This window comes from Rhineura floridana, chromosome 16 (assembly GCF_030035675.1).
Source record: "Rhineura floridana isolate rRhiFlo1 chromosome 16, rRhiFlo1.hap2, whole genome shotgun sequence".
In the NCBI taxonomy this organism is placed as follows: Eukaryota; Metazoa; Chordata; class Lepidosauria; order Squamata; family Rhineuridae; genus Rhineura; species Rhineura floridana.
The window spans coordinates 12,612,159-12,634,523 of record NC_084495.1 but is presented as its reverse complement, the minus strand read 5'-3'; the positions used below and the strand labels follow the sequence as shown (position 1 = coordinate 12,634,523).

The 22,365-nt window shown below is 40.9% G+C and overlaps 1 protein-coding gene across 5 annotated transcripts in view; it reads right to left on the bottom strand.

Annotated features, from left to right (window-relative positions):
* Nucleotides 1-2,371: 2,371 nt before the first annotated feature.
* LOC133371458 (phosphatidylinositol-binding clathrin assembly protein-like) overlaps nucleotides 2,372-22,365 on the bottom strand; it is an 89,986-nt gene continuing 69,992 nt past the window's right edge. For 4 of the 5 annotated variants that reach the window (XM_061598914.1, XM_061598911.1, XM_061598913.1 and 1 more), the window contains 3 exons: nucleotides 14,575-14,631; nucleotides 13,278-13,385; nucleotides 2,372-10,968 (listed from right to left, as the gene is read on the bottom strand). In XM_061598914.1, coding sequence (XP_061454898.1) covers nucleotides 10,954-10,968; nucleotides 13,278-13,385; nucleotides 14,575-14,631 — 180 coding nt within the window. In that variant the 3' untranslated portion in view covers nucleotides 2,372-10,953. The remainder of the gene's footprint in view (nucleotides 10,969-13,277; nucleotides 13,386-14,574; nucleotides 14,632-22,365) is intronic. The other variant, XM_061598912.1, reaches the window with a different exon arrangement.

The following is a 22,365-nucleotide window of genomic DNA, read 5'->3' as shown; positions in this document are numbered from 1 at the left end:
CCACCACCACAAAGAATTCTGGGAACTATAGTTTGCCTGACAGAGCTAAATTACCAGCACCCTTGACAAACCTCAATTTCTAGGATTTTTTTTGAGGGGTAAGAGTGCTTTAAATGTATGGGGTTGTATTCAACAAAGTCCTGTTCAGAGCAGACACATTGAAATTAATGAACTGAAAGTTAGTCATGCCTATTAACTTCAATGGGTCTACCCTGAGTAGGACTAGCATTAAATGCCACCCATGGTGTGTCCACAGCTTCAAATACTTAAATCTAATCCACTTCTTATTTTGAGCCAAGGAGGAAGCAGAGGGTGGGGAATGCATCATGTTCAAAAACACATAGTATTAACCAGCTTCTCCCATGTATGAAATCAAGTTCTTCCCTCACACATCCACTCTGGTTGGATAGGAATCTCGAGTACATGATTTGCCTACCATAAATTTGAAGCTAAAAAAATGCTATGAACTTTTACTATTAACAGTTCACAGCTTAGGCCCTGCTCTGGGTGCCCCCACCAAACCACGTGAAGTGAGTAACCACCGCCTTTTCAGTAGCAGTGACATGGAAAATTCTACTGCCATGATGGGCGAAAGCAACCACATGTATAAAGGAGGGTGAAGGAAATGATATGTTTGTCTGGTCCAAGTCCCGCCTTATGTAAACTGACAGAAGGAAAGCAGTAGCTGATTGTGCGCATCTATACCAGCGCATGTCGCAGCTAGAAATTCTGGCATTGGGTGGAAATGATCATGTGTTATAAGGTCTACTGACAATATATAAAGAGGGGTTTGACGGGAAGTAGACATGCTTGTGTGATCGCTGTCTCCTTACGCAAGTAATAAAACTCAGCTTGCTGATTGAGAAGTCTCGTGTGCACTCATTCCTGAGTTGAAACCTAAGTGTTGTGGTAAGAATTCCATGACAGTAGCATCCCAGTTATGGAATAGCCTTCCCAGGAAGGCTTGTATGGCACCATCTTTATGGTCTCTTCAGAAACAGGAAAAGAGCTTTCTAGTTACCCAGAGTTTTTAAAATCATTCAGGTAATCTGAGTCCCTAAATTTTGAATCTTTTGAGGGTGCTAAGAGTTTTGTTTGGTTGTATTTGTTTTGGGCTTTTTTACATGTATTGTTAAGTTGCCCAGAGAACTTTGTTACAGGCAGCAGACAAATAAGATAAAGAAGTTTCTGTGCTGCAAAACTGATTCCCATAGGAATGCAATCATGGAGTACTGCACACTGTACACAAAAACAAGCCAAATAAAAAGATAGTTTTATACCTCATGATGTTTTATTTAGATTGCAATGAGCCATCAAAAAGTGGAAAGGTGCTGTAGATTTTTTAAAAATCTGTGGTTTTTATCACCAAACAAGTGATGGACTGATTAAAACACTTGGCACTTCTGTGTATTTTTCTGCCTAAAGTCTCAATTTGTATATGGATGTATGGTCCTTGAATGAGCTTGAGTATCTTGTAAATAGGTATAGGTTCCAGATGACAAAAGCTAAACTTGTGAACCAAACACTAACATAGTCCTTAAGACAAATTTCCAGGTGGTTCCAATGCAAGTAATGCGGGGATAAACTCTTGTTGCTGTAACGCAGGATTAGGAGACACATCAAGTTGTATGAGCGAGGATGGAAAAATGTAGCCTGGCACTTCAGTGGCGAAGGTGTGTTCACTCACCTGCTTGTGTTGGGAGAGGTGAGACATGAATTTTGGTTCATTATATGCAAAACTTGCAGCAGGGTTTCCTACTTCTCATGCCCTTTTGTAACACAGCCTCAAACTAAGCCTATGTTATCGCAACCCTTTTTACCCTTTTCTCCTGTGACAAATGCTGTCTTGTTAAGCTGCTTGTACTCTGTAAAGCACCACGACCACTGACGAAGCCATATAAATAATAATGAAAAAGGGCAAGGCAGCTTTTAAGTAGAAGAAAAATATGAGGAACTTACCAGAACAGTCAAACATGGACATTAGTTTAGCAACTTAAGTCCAAATATGACAGTACAGTAATACATTGGTTAGGTCCCACTGAAAGGTTACAGAAACCCTCAGCCCACTGACTTCTTTGTGGCCTTTCAACTAGCCCTACTAAAAGACATCAACCCTACTGATGTTTTTTGAATGTTTCTTCTAATGATTCAGCACAGCTACTTGAACTTTTTTTTTTAAAAAAAGTGTCTTCCTTTTCAAAAAGCCCTTCCAAGCTCTGAGAACAAGCTTTTCATCCTTAAATCCACAGTGCCAATGAATAAAACTGTAAATATTTTCAAGTGTTGCTGGTTGACCTGTTTTTAAACACGATTGGCCAAAATTAAACACTGCCTTTTGAACAGATATTAAACACACACCCAGAACACTTTGTGCCAGTTTATTTTCCAAAACCTGTTTCATTAACAAAATGGAGGACTCTCAACCACCTCCCTGGTTTATATACTGTCAAAGATCATTCAAATGTTAACACAGCAAGCCCTGTGCTTCAGCAGAGTAACAATTCTGTTTGGGGGGGGGTGGAGAGATGGGGGGAGGGAAGAGACAGAAATTTGTTTACTGTTTTGATGGCTAGATGCACCATGTTAACATTCTGTAACTTTTTGAAGTAGAAATAAATAAATGTCAATGAAAATAAGCAGAGCTGGGCAACATACAGTTTTTGAATAGCTTAAATTTTAAAGAACACTATACGCTCAAACTATAGTTCAAATATGAAATAAGCATTTGAAATACAAAATATGAGAACATTTGCAGAAATCCATACTGCATTTCCAATATGAAATATTAAATACATTCATTCAATAATGTCTTGTTAATGCTGAGACAACTTGCAACTGTACTTTTTAACAGTTTTACAAAGACTTTAAAACTGAAGTCTAACATTATCTTGGTGCTTTGTAGCCTTCACTGTAACAAAGATCTCAACATTTTTGGTTGATTAATCATAGTGGTTTATCAAAAGAATTTCCCCAAAGGTGCAAAGGCTCAGAAATGTATATTATACTGGCTGAACAAATCTGTGGCTACTAGGTATCCGTGCAGCATTCAAAGATTTTTATTTATTTATTTATTATTTGATTTATATCCCACCCTTCCTCCCAGCAGGAGCCCAGGGCGGCAAACAGAAGCGCTATTTGTCATTCAATTAATGTGGCAGATATTGCTGCCCTCTGAATTTTAAGAACTTAGAACAATTGTTCTCAAAACTGATGAAATCATATTTACAGAAATACTTTCTTTTAAAAAAATCAACTCTGCAGCTACATTCAACATTATTTTTCTCAATACAGTCTGTCTCTACTACAGCTAGGCAGCAGTGATTACAGCTTTAAATGCTGGATGTGATGTGTCAACAAGGCCTTGCTGAACTGAAGATTCAATTCAAAATGTGATGTAATGCTCACAATTAACACTTCCAGAGATTAAGGTGCTGTAGATGTAAAAAATCTAACATCTTGACTTGCAGAGGGAAAAATATTGGCAATACCACATTGGCAACCAAATATTTGTCTCAGGAACTTTATCCTGTTACTTCCACCAATTATCTGGGAATGGCACTAGTGTATACAAAACTCCCTGTGTTTGTTGGAGGGACAGAAAGACTCGCCTTACCTGCTCTAGTACTACTGATGTAGCATAGGTGCTCTCCAACTACAAAGATTGTAGGACTCACTTAGCAGCTCTTTGCCTTCAATTGACCACTTGGGACCAAATTAGACAATGAAAGAAATGGATAATCACATTTCATTTGTCTGTAAACAAAAAAGATATATGAAAGTCTTTGGAAATCAGGATCAGGACCATAGTGTTCAAGAAGTAGGATTTACCCCTTCTCCCAACACTGCAGCATTGATGACCCCACCCAATCTTCTATTTGGTCTGGGCAGGAAACTGTTATTGGCATATGCCCTAGTAACAGTTTTCAGAGGGGGGGTGTCACCGGTGCTGCAAGATGGCACCCCACCTTCCACATGCCACAGTTCTGATTCTGATCTGCCCTTCTGCCACTAATGTTTTTAAAGAAAAACAATACATGTGAAATGTGATGACACCTATTTTTATTTATCATCAAGTTCGGCCCTCTAGCTCTATTCTCACTGATTAGCTGTCTAGCTAGACAGCTCAGCTATATTTAGCTGACTGCCTGTGACCTCTGTTCTGCAGGACAGCAAGGACTGGACTTGTACCAGCCCCCCCACCCAGAAAGTGGAAGATTGTTGGGGGGAAATGAATGGTTACTGTTCTATGAGCTTGGTTGCAAGAGGATTTGCGTAAGTCAACACCATAGGCTGAACCCAGACTAACTTAGTTGCAGTAGGTTGAATCCAACTAAGTTCTGTGCAGAGTAGACCTAATAAAATAAATGGAGCCAAGTCAATCAAGTCCATACATTCGATTGGATATAACCAACTTGGTTTCTATCAAAATTAAATCATGACTAACTTGTCCCATTAATTTCAGGAGGACCTATGTGCTATTGACCACCTGGATCCAAGCCTGTATGTTGTTTAGTGAGCACACGGGGATTAAAATCATCTTGAAAACCAAACTAAACCTCCAGCCTACTATGGCTTGTAGGGTTTCTCCATCAACAAAAAGTTTTTCCTTGCTTGTCTTACCTGCACAATAGAAAAAGGCCAAGTACCGGGGGGGGGGGATCCAATATATTTTCTATTTCAGATACAAGATGCCATTTAAACAATATTTGAAATACAAATTTCAATATATGGATTTTCAATTCTGCTCAGCTCTGAGAACAAGTATACAAGAATTTAAAGAGTTATCCTGCAAGAAGGAAGGGTCTGCCAAATAAATATCTATTAAAAATGGTCCATATCTATTACATTTGGGTGGGGCATGGAAGAAAATATTTGGACCAATTACCAATAAGAACAAACCCAGAGCAACAGATGTGTTTAACAACTCCCCCTGCCACTTCCAGTTCCCAGAGGAAATTCTAGCCAATTATCTGATAAAAGAATACAATTGCATCAAAATATTTACCAATTTGGAGAATACTAAAGAAACGTAGTTAAAAGAGTAGGGTAGGGAGAGCAGAAGAGAGACTACATTAGCGATTACAATCTTTTAAAATAAAGCTGGGGGCTGAGCTACACAATGCATACTAAAGCAGTACACGGACAGTTCAAGAAGTCAAATTACATGTTCAGAGTCGAAAGCAACATTTCTAAGCAATTTCTAGAAACTGTAGTGATAGCATGTACAGTTCTCCATTACTCAAAAATATAATCTGTAAAATGGAAATAAGTGGCCAGTACACAGTGCATTTCAATGTTGTCCTCAAAATGCAGGCTACTTAAAAAGAAAACAAGTTTTCCCTTTTATGTACAAATAAAAGCACTGATCCACAGTGCATTCTATTCTAAAATGTTAGTCCATTTTCTTTACCACACATCAATAAACCCCAAGCAGACCCAGGTACACCCTGTACTTAATTGTAAAGTCAAAGACAACATTTTACAAAAAAACAAAAAGTATACTTGCTTTTTAAAAAAACTCTACACATTCTTATCATATGCAGAGAATGAAAATGTCTTTATTACATTTTTTTAAATGAATGTATAAGTAGAAAAAGGAACAACAGCGTTAGAAGAGACATTTTCAAGTATGACAAATTACCCATTAACATCACATGATTTTTCTTCTCACGGTCAACTAAATGTGACCACTGCAGCCATGTTTGTTTATTCCTGTGTCTCACATAACATGGGAGGGAGCAGAGTCTGATTTTTTAACTGTAAAAGGTTTGCACTAATAAAGTGGACTGAACCTCTGCAGCCTTAACTACATATGGCTCATTGCCCCATCATTTTATTCCCCATCTAGCTCATTTAATTTCCTGGCATGCAGCAGAGCTGGGGAAGGGCGGGGAGACACCCATCTGGGAAATGGACTATGGGGAGGGAACAGGCTCAGCTCCCCATACCTCTGTACACTTTTCAGTATTAAGAACAGACCCCACCACCCATTCTATATGAAAGTGGGGCACATCTAATTTGGCCCATAGAAAGAGCACTCTGTACAACGGAACCTTTCACCTAACTCCAAGGGTTTGGAATCTCGCACCCCTTCCTAGAAGCCATATGATGAAACTGCCACCCCTCTCTTCCTGTTTAAGAATGCACAAAATCATAATGTTAATAATAAAACTTTCATTGTTTCCTAAAGCATTCAAGACAGGATTCTTGTAAATATCCAGCATTTTATCTTTTTTAAAAACAAAAAATCCCAAATCAAAGTCGTAAGAGGGAAATGCAGAAAATGGTGTGGACATAGAAGTATGCGCACGTTTTGTGTGTGTTTTCGTCCTCATAAAATTTCTCTGAATACCTGTGGGAATTGTAACCCATTCCAGTTATATCAAACTATAAAAATATCAAACAGCTAAAGCCAGGACATTCCCATCATAAGGTTTAGGCTACAGTCCTATAAACAGTTACCTGGGAGTAGACCCCATTAAACTAAATGCTAAGTGGGCATGTATAGCATTGCACTTTAGTCTCACTGGAAACAATGGAACTAAAAACAGACAAAATAAATCTGCCTATGTTTTGTGGTTTTTATTATGGCAGCTTTCCAGCGGAGCCCCATGGATAATCTTGTGACAAGGCCACCACAACATTGCTCCACCAGCAAGTATTTCAGGACCACGGACACACATCTGTGGGCAACCTGTTAATGGTCAGAAACCTTACAGCAACCTTCCCCAGCCTAGTGCCCTCCAGATGTGTCGGACTACAACTCCAATCAGACCCAGTCAGCTTGGGAAGGTTGCCCTACAATAATGAAACAGAAATGGCACCAAAGCATCTTAATGTTCCCAGTATGTTCAGAAGGAAAGAGATGTTCAAAAGTTGGTATCTTTGAGAAGGCAGGAGGTCAGTCAGCATCTTTTTCTCAAACAAATTTACTCAGGGATGTCATATGTAGTGCAGTCTTGTCCTGGATTTAGCTGAATTGCTGCTTTTATAGTTTGCCTTAACACGCTAATATATTAAACTGTCAAGTAAGTATTATGGATGCCTTATTGGCTTTTTGTTTAACCTTTAGATACATATAATCTGACATCTCCAGACAGTTCAATTATGAACACCACTAACATCACTGTAAACAACCTTTACCGAACTGGAAGTTGAAAGTAGTACAGCTACCTGTACTTCTAGCTTTTCTGACAAAAAGAATACAAGTGTAATTTTGGCCGCAGCAACTCCAAACGCACATCCACCACCTATCGGCTAGGTTGAACTATAACAATGATGCTTTGCAATCTTGCAACAAGGAAATGTGTGATGCACCCACCTCTGCAGAGATAGGAGAGTTCCAATTCTCCAGATGTTGCACAGAGAGAGAGGTGCTAGCACTTACAAACAAACTGCTCTGGTGGTACAATTCCCTAAGAACAGGCAGCTACCCAGTTTGATCTCAAGAAGCACTAGCAATGACTGGATTCTGCTCTTCCCAACTCTGCTTCTTCCAGTCTCACACCCTGACACTGATCTCTCTTGTACCAGCCTGAATGTGAGGCAAAGGCAGAATTGGAATGAAACTCATAACCATCCCACCCCTCCTACATGAAAGAGTAAATGATAGATGAGTGAGATTTATATATTATTTTGAGAACTACAGACTAAGTACAGGCATATCCCACTTTAACGTTTGCAATGGGACCGGAGAGTATACTTTAAACGAAAATAAACTTTAAGTGAAGCAATTGTCTTCACTTGTACTGCACGCAATCACCACTAGATGGCAGCGGCGTCATGACAATAAAGTGTATGTTATTGCGAAGCGCGCAAACGTTAAGCGGGGTATGGGGACGTATGGAGCATGTACGTTATACCGAGGCAACGTTAAGTGAAGCGACGTTAAGCGGGGTATGCCTGTATTACCTCCAGAGTTTCACTGCTAATATCAACAGCCAGAATACACCTACTGACATAATTATTGTGGACAAGATGCCATTGTTCTATCGAAAAAACAGATAACTGCTTATTGTCTAAAAAGTTCATGTAGTATAAAATCCAACTCCTTGGTTATATGATGAAAACACAACACCCAGATTTAGGCTTTTTAGAGATAAAATGGGACACTGAGGCTGACAGAGAGTTTACACTTTCATGTCTATTTAAGCGGGAAGCTTGTCACACTGTTGAATGGTGTGGAGAGCATGGGGCACATTTCATTCATGTTGTGGGAAAGAAGTTATTGCGGGTTGTGCAAGTATCACTGCTTACAAAGACTGCAAGCTTATGAAAAATACTCCAGAAAATTGTGCATGCTGAATGCAGGCCACTGAGCTGTCAAGTTAAAGGATAGGGGACAGAGAAATTACAATGAAATCTGGTCTACCTTTATGGATTCTATTACATATTAAATAGAAGCAAGAATCTGTAATTATTTGGGGCTTAAGTTACAATGGGAACATTACTATGCTTTGCATCTGATCTTAATGGATACATCAATGATTAATGCATATTGTAGGAAGCACATAAAACAACACACACAAAGTCTTTCATCTGGAGAACTGAAGCTGCCCTCTCTGAGGAGATGGGTACAGCATGACGTTCCCTGCTATAAGATTGTAGCCAGTAAATGTAATAAATTAAACACAGCTAAACTGAATTATTAGAAAACAATCTCTGGGGGTTAAAAAAACTTGCTGCTTATTTTACAGTCCCAAACTTTACATGGTCATAGCCTCTGAAATCAAACATTTCCAGCTAGTTATTATAAAATACATGTTGTATTTAAATACATGTACTGGTCCAAACTGGACTTGAAAGACTGAACATTGGTTGGAAGCATAATCCTAAATGAGGATTAGTTGAATCAACTCATTAGAATATCAACTAAAACAAGGCCCATAAGTAAGCTGCTCCAGCTTACACAGGACTAAAATAAATATTGGTTTTGGACAAACCTGGAGAGTACATTAAAGCCCAAAGCCCTTGAAAATTCACTTTCCACGTTTAATTACTGTACATGCATTCATTTTATGTCTTTGCCAGTACATGTCCAAGATTTGGTCTGAAACATTTTTTCTCACTTGCAACATTTAATCCATACAAAGTTAGTGGTTACAAATTGCAAACACGTATGTAAAAAAAATGTTTCTTCTTTTAAAAAAATCATGTTTAGTTTGACAAAACAAGTATATCCTTTCTGAAGCAAGCAATTTTTTTTTACATTCTTGGCACAATATTAACAAACACAAAAGACACAGAGAAAAGACTGGTTTTCTAGAATTTGACAGCCTGATCCACAAAAGTACTTTCCTCCCCTGCAAATCCCTTCCCAAGGGCCATAACTTTGCAAAAAAACACTTGGAAGGTTGAGCTCAGGTGCTGCATCTCAAAATGTTTTTAACGACAAAAAGGGCATTAATAGACAAACGTTTTTGCTGTTATTGCTACTGTAATGAGCTCAAGACAAGAAAATCATCACAGCAGTGATATAAAGGAAACAACTGGTCTCTGGGCTGTTCTTCATTAAAAAGCTGCTTTTTTAAAAAATAATTTCTCGCCATCTCCCCTCACAGATATGCCCTGAGCTCCACCTGTCAAATTACATAGTAATTTTTAATGTAATCCTTTCATTGTTTTGGGGGGAGGTATTGAAAATCAAGGACCATCAGGCTATATTATCACACATCTTACATTATCCTACTCCGCAATAATATCTTATGTATCTTGAAATAGTCAACTTTTCAATATAAAAGACATTTGAGCTAAATTTCTTAAAGCAGTACAATATTTGCATTTTGAATGTGTTACAAAGAAGAAAAGATTCTGCAGCACTTGAGAAATTTTGTACTTCGAGGTTTACAAATATTTACACTTCCCTCCCCTACCCCCAAAAAAGTTCATTTTATGTAGTGACTGGGCTGTTTTCCTTTTTTATTTCTTACCTGCTCCCTTACCTGAAACAAGGGTCACAAGCTATGCACAAGGGATGGAGGGGCTCAGGAATACAATTTTCCAGTTCTTAAAGTGCAGCACTGTAATTGATGAATGGCTAAGAAAATGCTGGCGCCCTGCATCTTAAATAAAGGGCAAAAAGCTTCCCAGACTCACTGCTGCTGGCTGCCTGTGGACTTGTTCTGGGACATGAAGGCAACTTTAGCTAGAATCCAAAACGATGCTGCTAGCTGTACGTACGAGGCTTTAAGAGGAAGTGCAGCTATTGCAATCAATGCTGGGACTGCACACTCTACACTGTAACATACTACGTTCTTCAGACTAGGTCAAATGGCCAAGTCTCTGCCAAAGCGCAGCTCTATCACTTGGCCGGGCAACACTCTGCTGAAATGCCAATCAGCTAGTTTTCTGTTAATGGCCTACATTTAATTAAAAGTTGATTCACAGCATTTAGAACTCACAGTACAAAATTTGTGAATTAGAAGCTAGTCTAACATGAGAAAAAGCGGTCAGGTTTCACACAATATTGGCATTTATGATAATGCAAGATTCTTATCAGAGTATGTATTGTATCGGGTACTCCTTAAAAGTATCTGAAAGGTTTATTGCTCAACTTCATTAAGTGGTGCCATGATTACAACAGCCAAAGAGTTCAGGGAGAAAATAGACGAATTATGCCCTCCACTAGCTTACCAGAGGCTAGCTGTTGAATGGAAATGTTGCAAAGGATTTCCAAGTAAGCTCTTGTTTAAAAAGGGAAAGTCAGGATTTTCTTTTCATGCTCTGCTGACCTTCAGCTTCAAAATACTTCAGCTTTCCAGTGAAAACATTATCCAAAACCAAACATGATTTCATACCACAGTGACTGTTATAACAAGAATTCAATTCAGCAATTCAATGTAATTTATATTGTATGGGAAGCAAGTATGTGCCCTGGTGAAGACTGCAGCTTAAAAGTTCTGTCTTCTTTCTACCAATATTTGGTTATCAAAGTGTCTTGCTGTTTTGGCAGGTCTACATAAATTGTATCTGTAAGATAAAAAAAAAACGCAGGTTGAATTAAAGCCATTAATACAACAAGTATTTTCTTTCTATTTAAGAATTTCTCAAGAATATCTCTAAAAAAAGTTATCCTGATTGTCTGATCGGCAGTGTGAATGAAGTCCTTAAGCTTTTTGGGACCTTAGGATGAAAGACAGGTAATAAAACAAATTAATCAATCAATCAATCTTTACAGTTGAACTGCAAGCTCTCAAGTCTTAACACCTGAACTTTCATCACAATAAAAATTCCACTGCCCTACTAACGCCAATAAAATACAACTTAAGCACAAACAAAATCAGAAGCTCACATTTAATAAAAGATACAGAGTTAGTTTGTTTGCTACTAGCAACCATCAAGGCACAGTCAGTTGCCTACAGACCTTATCGCCAAAGGGCCAATAACTGCTGTTTTAATAGACATTTTTTAATAAACATATATTCAATTCATTCTGCATATATCTTTCAAACCGTACACAAAAGTATTCCACTGCAAGTTTTGAAAGGCTGGCCTACACCTTTCATGATCTGATGTCCCCCCTTTAGCCTTCAGAATGTCCTTTTACCCCATCTCCTCCCAACTGCTATCTCTTGCACCAAAATTTCTAGTCTCATCAGCCTAATCCTTTCCTCTGGCTCCTTCCTAACACAAATACATCATGATCCCCTCATTCTCAAAAACAGTATCTTATAACCCATCCTGCTTCTCTCCCTACCATGCACGTCCTCTTTGCTTTCAAGCCTTGGAATGTTCTGTTCACTTGGAATGCTCTGTTCACTCAACCTTCCAGCTCCTCTCCATCCAGTGCTATTATATCCCTGCTCATAATCTTCATTCGTCCAGCTCCACCACCCTCCGCTGTCCAACAATCTGGTCTCAAGTTATTCTACCCATTCTCCCTTGATGCTCCGTACGCCTCGAATTCCCTCCAATTCCTACATGGAGTCCCTGGCCTCTCCCCTCCTTCCTTCCAATTCTAAAACCCTTAAAGCCCAACTGAAACATTGCCCAAGTATGTTTAATTGCATTTGCTCACATGCCTTCCTTTTTTTATCCCTCCTGACCCAACTCTACCTTTTCCCTCACTTTATTATCCTTGCTTCTCCATTTCTCCCTGCCCACTTCATTGTGGAAATTTAGACCATCACAGTCTTTCACTGTGGAAATTTAGACTATCAAGCAAATTTAGACTGTCAAGGTCCTTGAGGCATGCACATTGTTTAGGAGTCTGGACCTGGAATAAGGAAGTGAAATTGCTTGATGAGAAACAAACATTTCCTCAGAAAAAAACATTCTCACTTTGCTGCTGATAGGATTAATAAGGACAGTTAGGCAAGATGCTGCCCTCAAATTTTAAACTGGTTTATTTTAAAGATGGTTTGATCAATATCGGGTGTGGACACTTCTTGCTGAAAAGTTTTCTTGACTGCTAACCATTGTTCTCCAGTTTGATAACTGCAAGCTCACACATGCAGTTCCAATATATTACCTGAAAGCTAACTGGTGTACACTAAACCCAGGATATAAGCTGGGACCAGAAATGTGAAAAAATGTGAATTCTCTTTCTCTCCAGTGTAACTGTTCGAATATAGCTGACCAAGCTTTATCTGCAACCAACTGAATAGTCACTGCCTGCCTAACTTTCGTACGGAATGTCTCAATGCTGAGAGACCTTAGGATCCGAGACTGGAAAAGAACTTATCACCATCCTTTCCAGCACTCTAAAGGCAACCCAAAGTGACTTATAACAGTAAAATTAAAACCAATTATAACAAACAAACCCATTAAAACAACAAACACATAATATAAATAGCAATATAAATATAAACACTATATAAATAGTAATGATGATGATGCAATGGACTGGTGCCTCAAGAACTAATCATGGGCAGTATATAAATATTTTAAATAATAAATAAATGAAATCTAAACACATGGAGTCAGCCAACTAAGGAACCAGTTAGAATGGCATTCATAGCTTATGACAAGTGCCGATACCAGTACAGTAGGGCCCCACTCATATGGTGGGTTATGTTCCGGACCCCCGCTGTAAAGCAAAAACTGCTGTAAAGCAGAACCCATTGAATAGAATGGTGCGCAATGCCCGAAAACCATCATAAAAGCAGAACAAGCGCCGTATGAGTGGGGCTTTAGTCTAATTGTGTCTAATTGAGACCACTGTATTAGCGGACCACTGTATTAGCGAATCGCTGTAAAGCGAATTGCTGTAAAACGGCGCCCTACTGTATGCAGAAATTCTAAAGTGTTTCATCTTTACGTTAAAGAAAAACACTAACCTGCGTTCCAGAGATAGGTGCAAAAGGATTTGTTGGCCTTAGACCTGTTTGGGTATATATCATAGGCTGGGGTGCCATAATAGGAGTAGCTCCAATCTGAGTAGGTACCTGAACGTTAGACAAAAATAGGCATGCATAAAATCTTTTCTTGCTCCTCTGAGCTTCAACACAGTGGGTCATATGAACTAGTGGTAAGACGCAGAGTTGAATATAGTATCCTTACTGCTGGATGGTCACTTTCCGCACTCTTCAGATAGTGGTCTGCAGATTACATGAACATATGAAGCTGCTGCCTTATAACCCATCTAGGCCAGTACTTATAGGAAGCAGCTTTCCAAGGACTCAGGCAGAGAAGATAACTTTCCTGCCTGAAACCAGAGAGGCAACGGACTGAACCAGGAACCTTCCGTTTACAAAGCTGGTTCTCTACCCCCGAGTTGGAGTGCCTCAGAAGTGTAGTGGCCACATAAATTCTGCCTCCCCGCTCCCCCGAAGGGGTGTTTATATAATAAAATGCCATTAAGCAACAAGAGCACAATTATGAATACAGCAGCTCAGATACAGCCTAGATATTACACCTCTCTTTGTACATAAATGGTGAGTGTGGATTATGTCACAACTTGAAAGCATTTTTAATTTTCATGTGTATATGCTGCTTTTCAATGGGTGTTTATAAGGTGGTTTACAGTGCATCATCATAAATAATCAACAACACCAAGCCAATGAAATTAGTTGTCAAACATGACTAAAATTCAGTTTTAGCCTCAAACCCCCTACCTCAGTTATTGAGGGCATGATCCTCAAAAGCTTGATGGAGAAAGTATGTTTTTGTCCATTTCCAGAAAGAGAGGAAGTGGCTAACAGAACTTCCTGGGGAAATGCAAACTACTGAAAAGGTTCTGCTCTAAGCAGATGTTAACCTTACTTCCACAAGAGGGTGCAGAGATCCCATTGGGAGACCTTAAAGCTTGGGGAGAGGGGGATCATATGGAAGATGTTTCTTACCACACCCAAGTAGAAAAGTGGACAAAACTTTATTCTTGATGAAAACTTTGGTAAGGCCACGGGGGGGGGCACTAAAAATACTTCAGAGATGGCCCTTGTGCATGTATGTATTGCAATGTCAAGGCACAGCAGAGGCTTTTCAAACCACACTGCAGTGTAACAGAATGACCAAAGAATTAGTGCTGCTTTGAACTTTCAGGCTTATTAGACTTCTGCAAATCAAGACGTATGAAATTCAAAATAGAACATCTTTTCACTGTAATATACAAATATAAACAGTGAATAGTCTTACCATTCCATACACAGGCACTTGAGGTGTATTCACTGGGTAAGTTACTGGAGCAGGTACCTTTGATGGTAGGAAGGGGAAAAAAACTTGCCTATAAAATTTGACTACAAATTCCACTGTTAACACTGAAGAAACTGTATAAAATGTATCTTGTTTTGGTAGACTATAAGATGCCAAGCTTATAGGAAAACAACTTGCATGTCCAGGATAAGGAGACTCTGGCATAGCAAAAGCAGCAGGACAGTAAATTGTTGGGAGTGGCAGGATACCAAAATTAGAATGACTTTAGCCAGAAACTAGAGAGGCTAGTTTTGAAATGCTCAGTCTCACCCACCATGAATAGAATTACACATTCACAAAAAAAAACTAAAGCAATGTGGCTTAATGAAACTATGGGGCAGCTACTGTATATTACTTGACTGCTCTTTTGTAGAGAGAGCATTCTCTTTCCATACCAGGAAGGAATGATGCTGTGCTAAAGAGAACATTTTCATTAATTTGATTCATGCTAAAGCCCTTTTCAGCTCACTTTTGATGCCGCTGGGAAGTATAGGAAGAGTTGTCATTCATACATGTAAGATCAACTGATGCCAAAAGAGTAAAACTGAAATCCTGTGCTATTACACATGTCAGAAGGCATCAGGCACCTGTAACTGGCTGCAGGGATCCAGCCTAAAGCATTCTTGCCCATATTTTTTCTGCCTGGACCCTATTTAAAATGCACACAACACCAATCCACAAAAACTGCATGACTAGTTAGGCTGCAGTCCAGAGGTGCATTTGTACCAGGGTTTAGAAGGCCATTTGTCTTCAGCTGCTTCTCCAAAGGCCTTTTAGGTTTCTTTCTTTCTTTCTTTCTTTGTTTATTAAACAAAAACACTAAAACACACTTTAAAACATAATAAAAACAGACTTTGAAATAGATTAAAATAAAAACATTTAAAAACATTTTTTTAAAAAAGCTTTAAAAATATCTTTAAAAAAAGCATGAAAAAGCAATTTAGTACTTTTGTTAGCCACCATTCAAAATGCATTTTTCTCCACAGCAGCTTCCTATATTAAAACAATTTCATACCATAAAATATGAACAAAAACATCACAATTGTAACAGTAGTAAAAACATTTCAAATCAATTATGTCACAGCCAGCCATACAAACAGAGGCTGTTGAAGCCCCTCATAAAGGCAATCATGAACAAAAATGTTTAGAGAGTCTGCCTAAACACTACCAAGGTAGTGTTTACTCCAAAAACCATTCTATGAAACCAAGTATTAAGGGGAAACACTATGGAAGCCTTGCAAATAAGTTCACATAAGATGCTAGCTTACAAAACATTGTACTAGCCTGCTTCTTGCTCCTAAGAAGGGCTGTCAGAGCAGGGACAAAGCCTCTTGTGACCACATGAGTGGCTAAATACAAACATGCGGTATAATTCAGTTCACACATAGCACCTCCCCTGCTTTCCTCTCTTTGCACACACTCCTTCATGGCAAGCTCTGGTTTGCACTCATCACTCATATCAGACTCACAAACCATATTCTCATTGTCGGTTACAATTATGTTTGGAGAGTATGTGCAAACCACAGTGTGCCAGGTCAGATGCAATGGCAAACTATGCATGACGGGGAGGAGAGTGCCTGTGAACCTGAGCCTCATTCACGGAATGCCAACCATTAATACCAAACCATTAAGAATTAATTAGCCTACAAAACAGGCCACAATGAGAATATTTTTACAGAAAGTTTAATGGAGTTGACCATGACTGAAAGAAACAGAAAAACACAACTGTCAAAAGAAGAGGCTATAAGAACTTGCAGGAAATATACCCATATCCATGAGCTACTTTCTCTTCACAGCAATCATGACAAGCACCTTGAATATGAGATCAAAGTCTATCTATTCTAGAATCCTGTTTCCAGTCATGGCCATTTAGATGCTTTGAGCAGCTCACAAACAGAACACAAAGTCAACAGCCTAATCTCTCTCCCTTGCTTGTCCCAAGCATCTGGTACTCAACAGAATACTGCTTCTGAATAAGGAGGTTTCTTTTTTGCTTGTGGCCCTTGATAGATTCCTGGAGAAGAGAGGTCTAATTTAAAGCCATCTAAGTCAACTGCCATCACAGCAAGTTGTGGCAGAAAATTCAAAAAAATAATTACGCATTGTGTGAAGTGCCCACAGCTTGGAAGTAATTTGTTAAGAAAAAAGAATTACTTGTAATTTATTACTTTTGTGATGAACGAGTGGGTAATTTCTTTACATTTTGATTGTAACAGAACAAGGAGTAATTTCATTGCTTTTAAGCTGTGATTGTAATGTTTCCAGCATTACTTTTGGGCAGTACTTGGGGGGGGGGAGCAGGGGAAACGTTCTGCTCCTCCAATTTGTGGATAAAAATGTGCTTCTGCACAGCGTCAATCTTCTCTTGTCCTCTATGGGTGTTTAGTGCCTGCAAGGGAAGAGGACCATCACTGCCCAGGGAGGGAGAGCCATCTGCCTGCTTTGCTGCTGCTGCTGCTTGGCCAACATCTCTGCTCTCTCCTTCTTGGGCTCCTGCTCTGCACGTGGGCACCTTGCAGGACCAGGCCCCAGGTACTCAGCCAGCTGTGCCTGATACTGTTCCACCTGTCCCTTCTCTAGAGGGGATATATAAGCCGGCTGGCTGAGGGGGCTTGGGAGATCCAGTGCCATGACAACCATGGGGCTGTCTCAATATGTTAGTGGCCCAACACATACATCGGGGCATACTCTTGACCTGGTCTTTGCTACCGGACATGGGGATAGTGATCTGGATGTGGTGAGTTTTACATCTCTCCCGTTGTCATGGACAGATCATTGCTTGCTGAAGTTTAGACTTTCAGTAGCCTTTTCCCTCTGCAAGGGTGGGGGACCTATTAAATTGGTCCGCCCCCAGAGACTAATGAATTCTGAAGGTTTTCAAAAGGCTCTGGGGGGTTTTCCGGCTGATAAGACTGGCGCTCCTGTCGAAGCCCTGGCCGATCTGTGGAATACAGAGATGACCCGGGCTGTTGACACGATCGCTCCTGCGCGCCCTCTCCTATGTAGAGCTCATACAGCTCCTTGGTATACTCCGGAGCTGAGAGCGATGAAACAAGACAGGAGGCGGCTTGAGCGGAGATGGAGACAAACTCCCGACGAATGCAATTATGAGCTGGTTCATGCTTCTACTAAGCTCTATGTAGGAGCGGTGAGGGCGGCAAAAAAACAACATTTCGCCGCCACTATTCAGTCATCTCTCTCACGCCCACGGGAGCTTTTTAAAGTGGTTCGTGGCCTACTTCATCCAGGCCTACAAGATACGGCAGATACATCGGTAGCTCGATGTAATAAATTTGCTGAACACTTCCAGCATAAGATCTCATGCATTCGCCGGGACTTAGACTCCTATTTAATAGCAGTTAATCCTACTGAGGTGTCCGGAGCACAGTCTTGTCATGTTTTGTTGGATGAGTTTCAGTTGGTTCAGTTCGAGGACGTGGACAAGGTGCTTGGACAGGTTCGTGCGACCACTTCGGTACTGGATCCTTGCCCCTCTTGGCTAATTAAAACTAGCAAGGAAGGAACAGTTGGTTGGGCCAAGGAAGTGATTAATGCCTCTTTACGAGAGGGAGTGGTCCCTGGCTGTCTGAAAAAGGCGGCAGTGAGACCACTCCTGAAAAAACCTTCTTTGGACCCAGAGGATGTCAGCAGCTACAGACCAGTAGCCAATGTTCCGTTCCTGGGCAAGATCCTGGAACATGTGGTTGCTGACCAGCTCCAGGCGCTATTGGATGAAACCGATTATCTAGATCCATTTCAATCGGGGTTCAGGCCTGGTTTTGGCACTGAGACAGCCTTGGTCGCCCTGTTTGATGACCTATGTCGGGAGAGAGACAGAGGGAGTGTAACTCTGTTGATTCTCCTTGACCTCTCAGCGGCTTTTGATACCATCGACCATGGTATCCTTCTGGAGAGACTTGCGGAATTGGGAGTTGGAGGCACTGCTTGGCAGTGGTTCCGCTCCTACTTAGCGGGTCGTCTCCAGAAGATAGTGCTTGGGGAACATTGCTCGACACCATGGGTTCTCCAATGTGGGGTCCCGCAGGGTTCGGTTCTGTCTCCCATGCTTTTTAACATTTATATGAAGCCGCTGGGGGCGGTCATCAGGAGTTTTGGAATGCGTTATCATCAGTATGCTGATGACACGCAGCTCTACTTCTCCTTTACATCTTCTTCAGGTGAGGCAGTCGACGAGCTGAACCGTTGCCTGGCTGCGACAATGGACTGGATGAGAACTAACAAACTGAGACTCAATCCTGACAAGACTGAGATGCTGTTGGTGGATGGTTTCTCTGATTGGATGGTGGATATATACCTTGTCCTGGATGGGGTTACACTCCCCCTAAAGGAACAGGTGCGTAGTCTGGGAGTCATCTTAGACTCTTCCCTCACACTTGAGGCTCATGTAGCCTCGGTGGCCCGGAATGCGTTCTACCAACTTCGGTTGGTAGCCCAGCTACATCCCTATCTGAGTAAGGAGGACCTCTCATCAGTGGTACATGCTATGGTAACCTCGCGTCTGGACTACTGCAATGCGCTTTACGTAGGGCTACCTTTGAAGAAGATTCGGAAGCTACAGCTAGTGCAAAATGCAGCGGCCAGACTGCTAACAAGAACTAAGCGGTCTGAGCATATAACACCTGTGCTAGCCCGTTTGCACTAGCTTCCAATATGCTTCCGGGCCAGATTCAAAGTGTTGGTACTTACCTATAAAGCCTTATACGGCGCGGGACCACGGTATCTGTCGGAACGCCTCTCCCGATATGAACCGGCCCGTACACTACGGTCTACTACGAAGGCCCTCCTCCGGGTTCTGACTCATAGGGAAGCCCGGAGAGTGGTGACAAGATCTAGGGCCTTCTCAGTGGTGGCCCCCGAACTATGGAATGGTCTCCCTGAGGAGGTGCGCCTGGCGCCGACACTATCATCTTTTCGGCGCCAGGTTAAAACCTTTCTCTTCTCTGAGGCATTTTAATTCCTGTTAATTCTAAATTATTATATTTTGATTTTAGACTGTACAGTTTTGTGTACAGTTTTGTGTTATTTTTATTGTATTTTTAATGTTCACCGCCCAGAGAGCTGTTGCTAGTCGGGCGGTATATAAGCTTAATTAAATAAATAAATAAATTTAGAAGGTGACAAGGGAGGAGGCGGAGAGCAAGATGGGGTGGAGAAAAATGGTTAAAAAATAGACGGTGGTGAAGAATGGAGGGAGAAAGGAGCTGGAGGGCAAGGAGGCAGCAGCAGAATTGACATGAAGAACCGTGGAGGTGAGAGACAACGGGGTGTGTGTGTTAATACTGTGTTTGCACTTGGTGCAAGAGAGTAGCCCTCTCTTGCTATTTTGCTGTATTTGCAGTGTTTTAACTTTTTTGCACCCCAAGGGAAAATCTTTGCTTTGTGGCAGGGCAGGGTCCGGGAGGTGGTTGAGTGAGAGAGACTATGCTTGCTGGCTGAGAGAGAGTGGGGAGGGGGGGAGGTTGCACATGGTTTGGTGTGTAAAGCTCTGAGCAGTGGCCTCTGCCTCCCTCTCCACCTCCCCTCTCTTACTAGCAGAAAGACAAGAGACCTCCACTGCTAGCTAGCTAGGGCTGCAGAGACAGCAAGGAGCTGCGGCTTCGGGGTGAGTGAGGGGCAGGCAGAAGTTGCAGCAGCGAGCAGCCACAGTTCTAAAGAGCTGCTGCTTCCAGTTTTCTTTCCCGCCCTTCCTTTCTTCCTAACAAGCAGGATGCATCTTCATCTTCTGAGGAAGGTACTCCCTGGAAGTTCTTTTGTGCAAATTAAAAAATCCCCCTCCCCATGGCCAACACAAAGAGTTCCAAACAGGCACTTGTTAAAAATCATTGTATAGCTAACTTACAGTGCAATATATACAAGTCTACTTAGAAGTCTCTTTATGTTTAATGGAGCTTACTCCCAAGTAAATCAAATTGGGTATAGGATAGGCAAGATAAAGACTGGTTGAAGCCTTGATGCTGTACTAATTTGTGGGGGGAGGAGAGAAAAATATGACACTTTATAGTACAAAGATGCATCAATCTGGTTAAGGCAAGTAAAATTTGATGCCTATAATACAAGGACTAACCTGGAATCCAATACATGTCACCTCAGAATTAAGTTCAGCTGGATTTAATGGAACTTACTCCCAGGCAAGCATGTATTGGACACACTTACCTGGGAGTAAGTCCCATTAAACCCAATAGAGCTTACTTCTAAGTAGACATGATTGGATTGCATCCTTAGTTTCCTTTTGCAGCCATTTTAATTCTGCCTTCTGTATCTTCACAGCAGCCACGTGAAGTAGGTTACACTGAGAGTTAGGGACTGGCCCAAGGCAGTAAATAAGCAAAAACAATGATGAGTAAAAATGTAAAATGTGAAAATGCTCGTGCTCAGAGTATTTTTGTTGCTCTTTGTCAAGGGTGTGTGTGAGGTTTTTTTAATGTCTACTGTCTCATAACTTCTGTTTGTCTGCAAACGTCATATTTCATACAGTTACAGATGTTCTTTTCTAAAAAAACAAATCCCCCAAATTCTGTGATTATTTTTTTTTTCTTGAGTTCTTCACATGGTTGAAGGTTGGCATTGCAGGAGATCAGGCTCTTGTGCGTTTAATAGCTGTGGGGCAGGTAAAAATTAAATGGAGTAAGCCTTTTCTACTATGGAAATACAATTACAGTAGGGCCCCGCTTTAAGGCGTTCCGCTGATGAAGTGGCTTTCATTTTTAATTTAAAAGCTATTTTTTTCTCTTTTGCAACATTTTGCACCATTTTCGCACGACGCAGCCCATTAAAGTCAATAGGGTTCCGCTTTACGGCGGAGGTCTGGAACTGAACCCGCCATATAAGCAGGGCCCTACTGTATGGGGAAAGCGTCACCTGTTAACATCCTGTCTCGTAGACATCTTATTATTTGTGTGTGCCTCCCTCCCCAGATTTACTTTTGATTTGTGAATGCCATGACCATTGCCATTTCCTTCCTGCCATTTATCTTTGCAACAACCCTGTGAGGTAGCTTAGGCTGAGACGCTATATACATATAAGCAGCAATTGGTAGCTGTAGTTGGTACAGCATTAATAAAGTATAGCCCCTGAAATGCTGAAATGAATTCTGGTTGAGTCCAGTTCTATATATGTCTGCTCCAAATTAAGCCTCATTGAGTTAAATGGAAGAGTATATACGATCGCAGATTAATTTTTACCTCTGAAAGGAATGTGCTGTCAGACACAGAATTTAAGAGACATACTTTTCTGGACATGTTTGAAACAGGTGGGTAGGTGGGAAGAGAGTTGTGTTAATCTATTTGGGTCATCAACATAGTGCCCTCCAGATGCTGTTGGACTAAAACTCCCATCAGACTCAGACAACATAACCAATTATGATGGAATTATGATGGAAATTGTAGTCCTATAACATCTGGAGGGCACCACATTGTCTATTCCTGGTCTGTAAGGTCCCACAAGTAACTTTTGTTGTTTGTTGCAATACATACAAGAACACAGTAAGAGCCTCCTGGATCCAAGTGGTGGCCCATCTAGTTCAGCATCCTGTTCTCACAGAGGCCAACCAGATGCCCTAAAGGGAAACCCACAAGCAGAACCTGAGTGCACAAGCAGCACTCTCCTCACTTGTATTTCCAGCAACTGATATGCAGAAGCATAATGTCTCTGAAAGTAGAAGCAGAATATAGCCTCCATGAATTTGTCTAATCCTCCATGAATTTGTGTAATCCT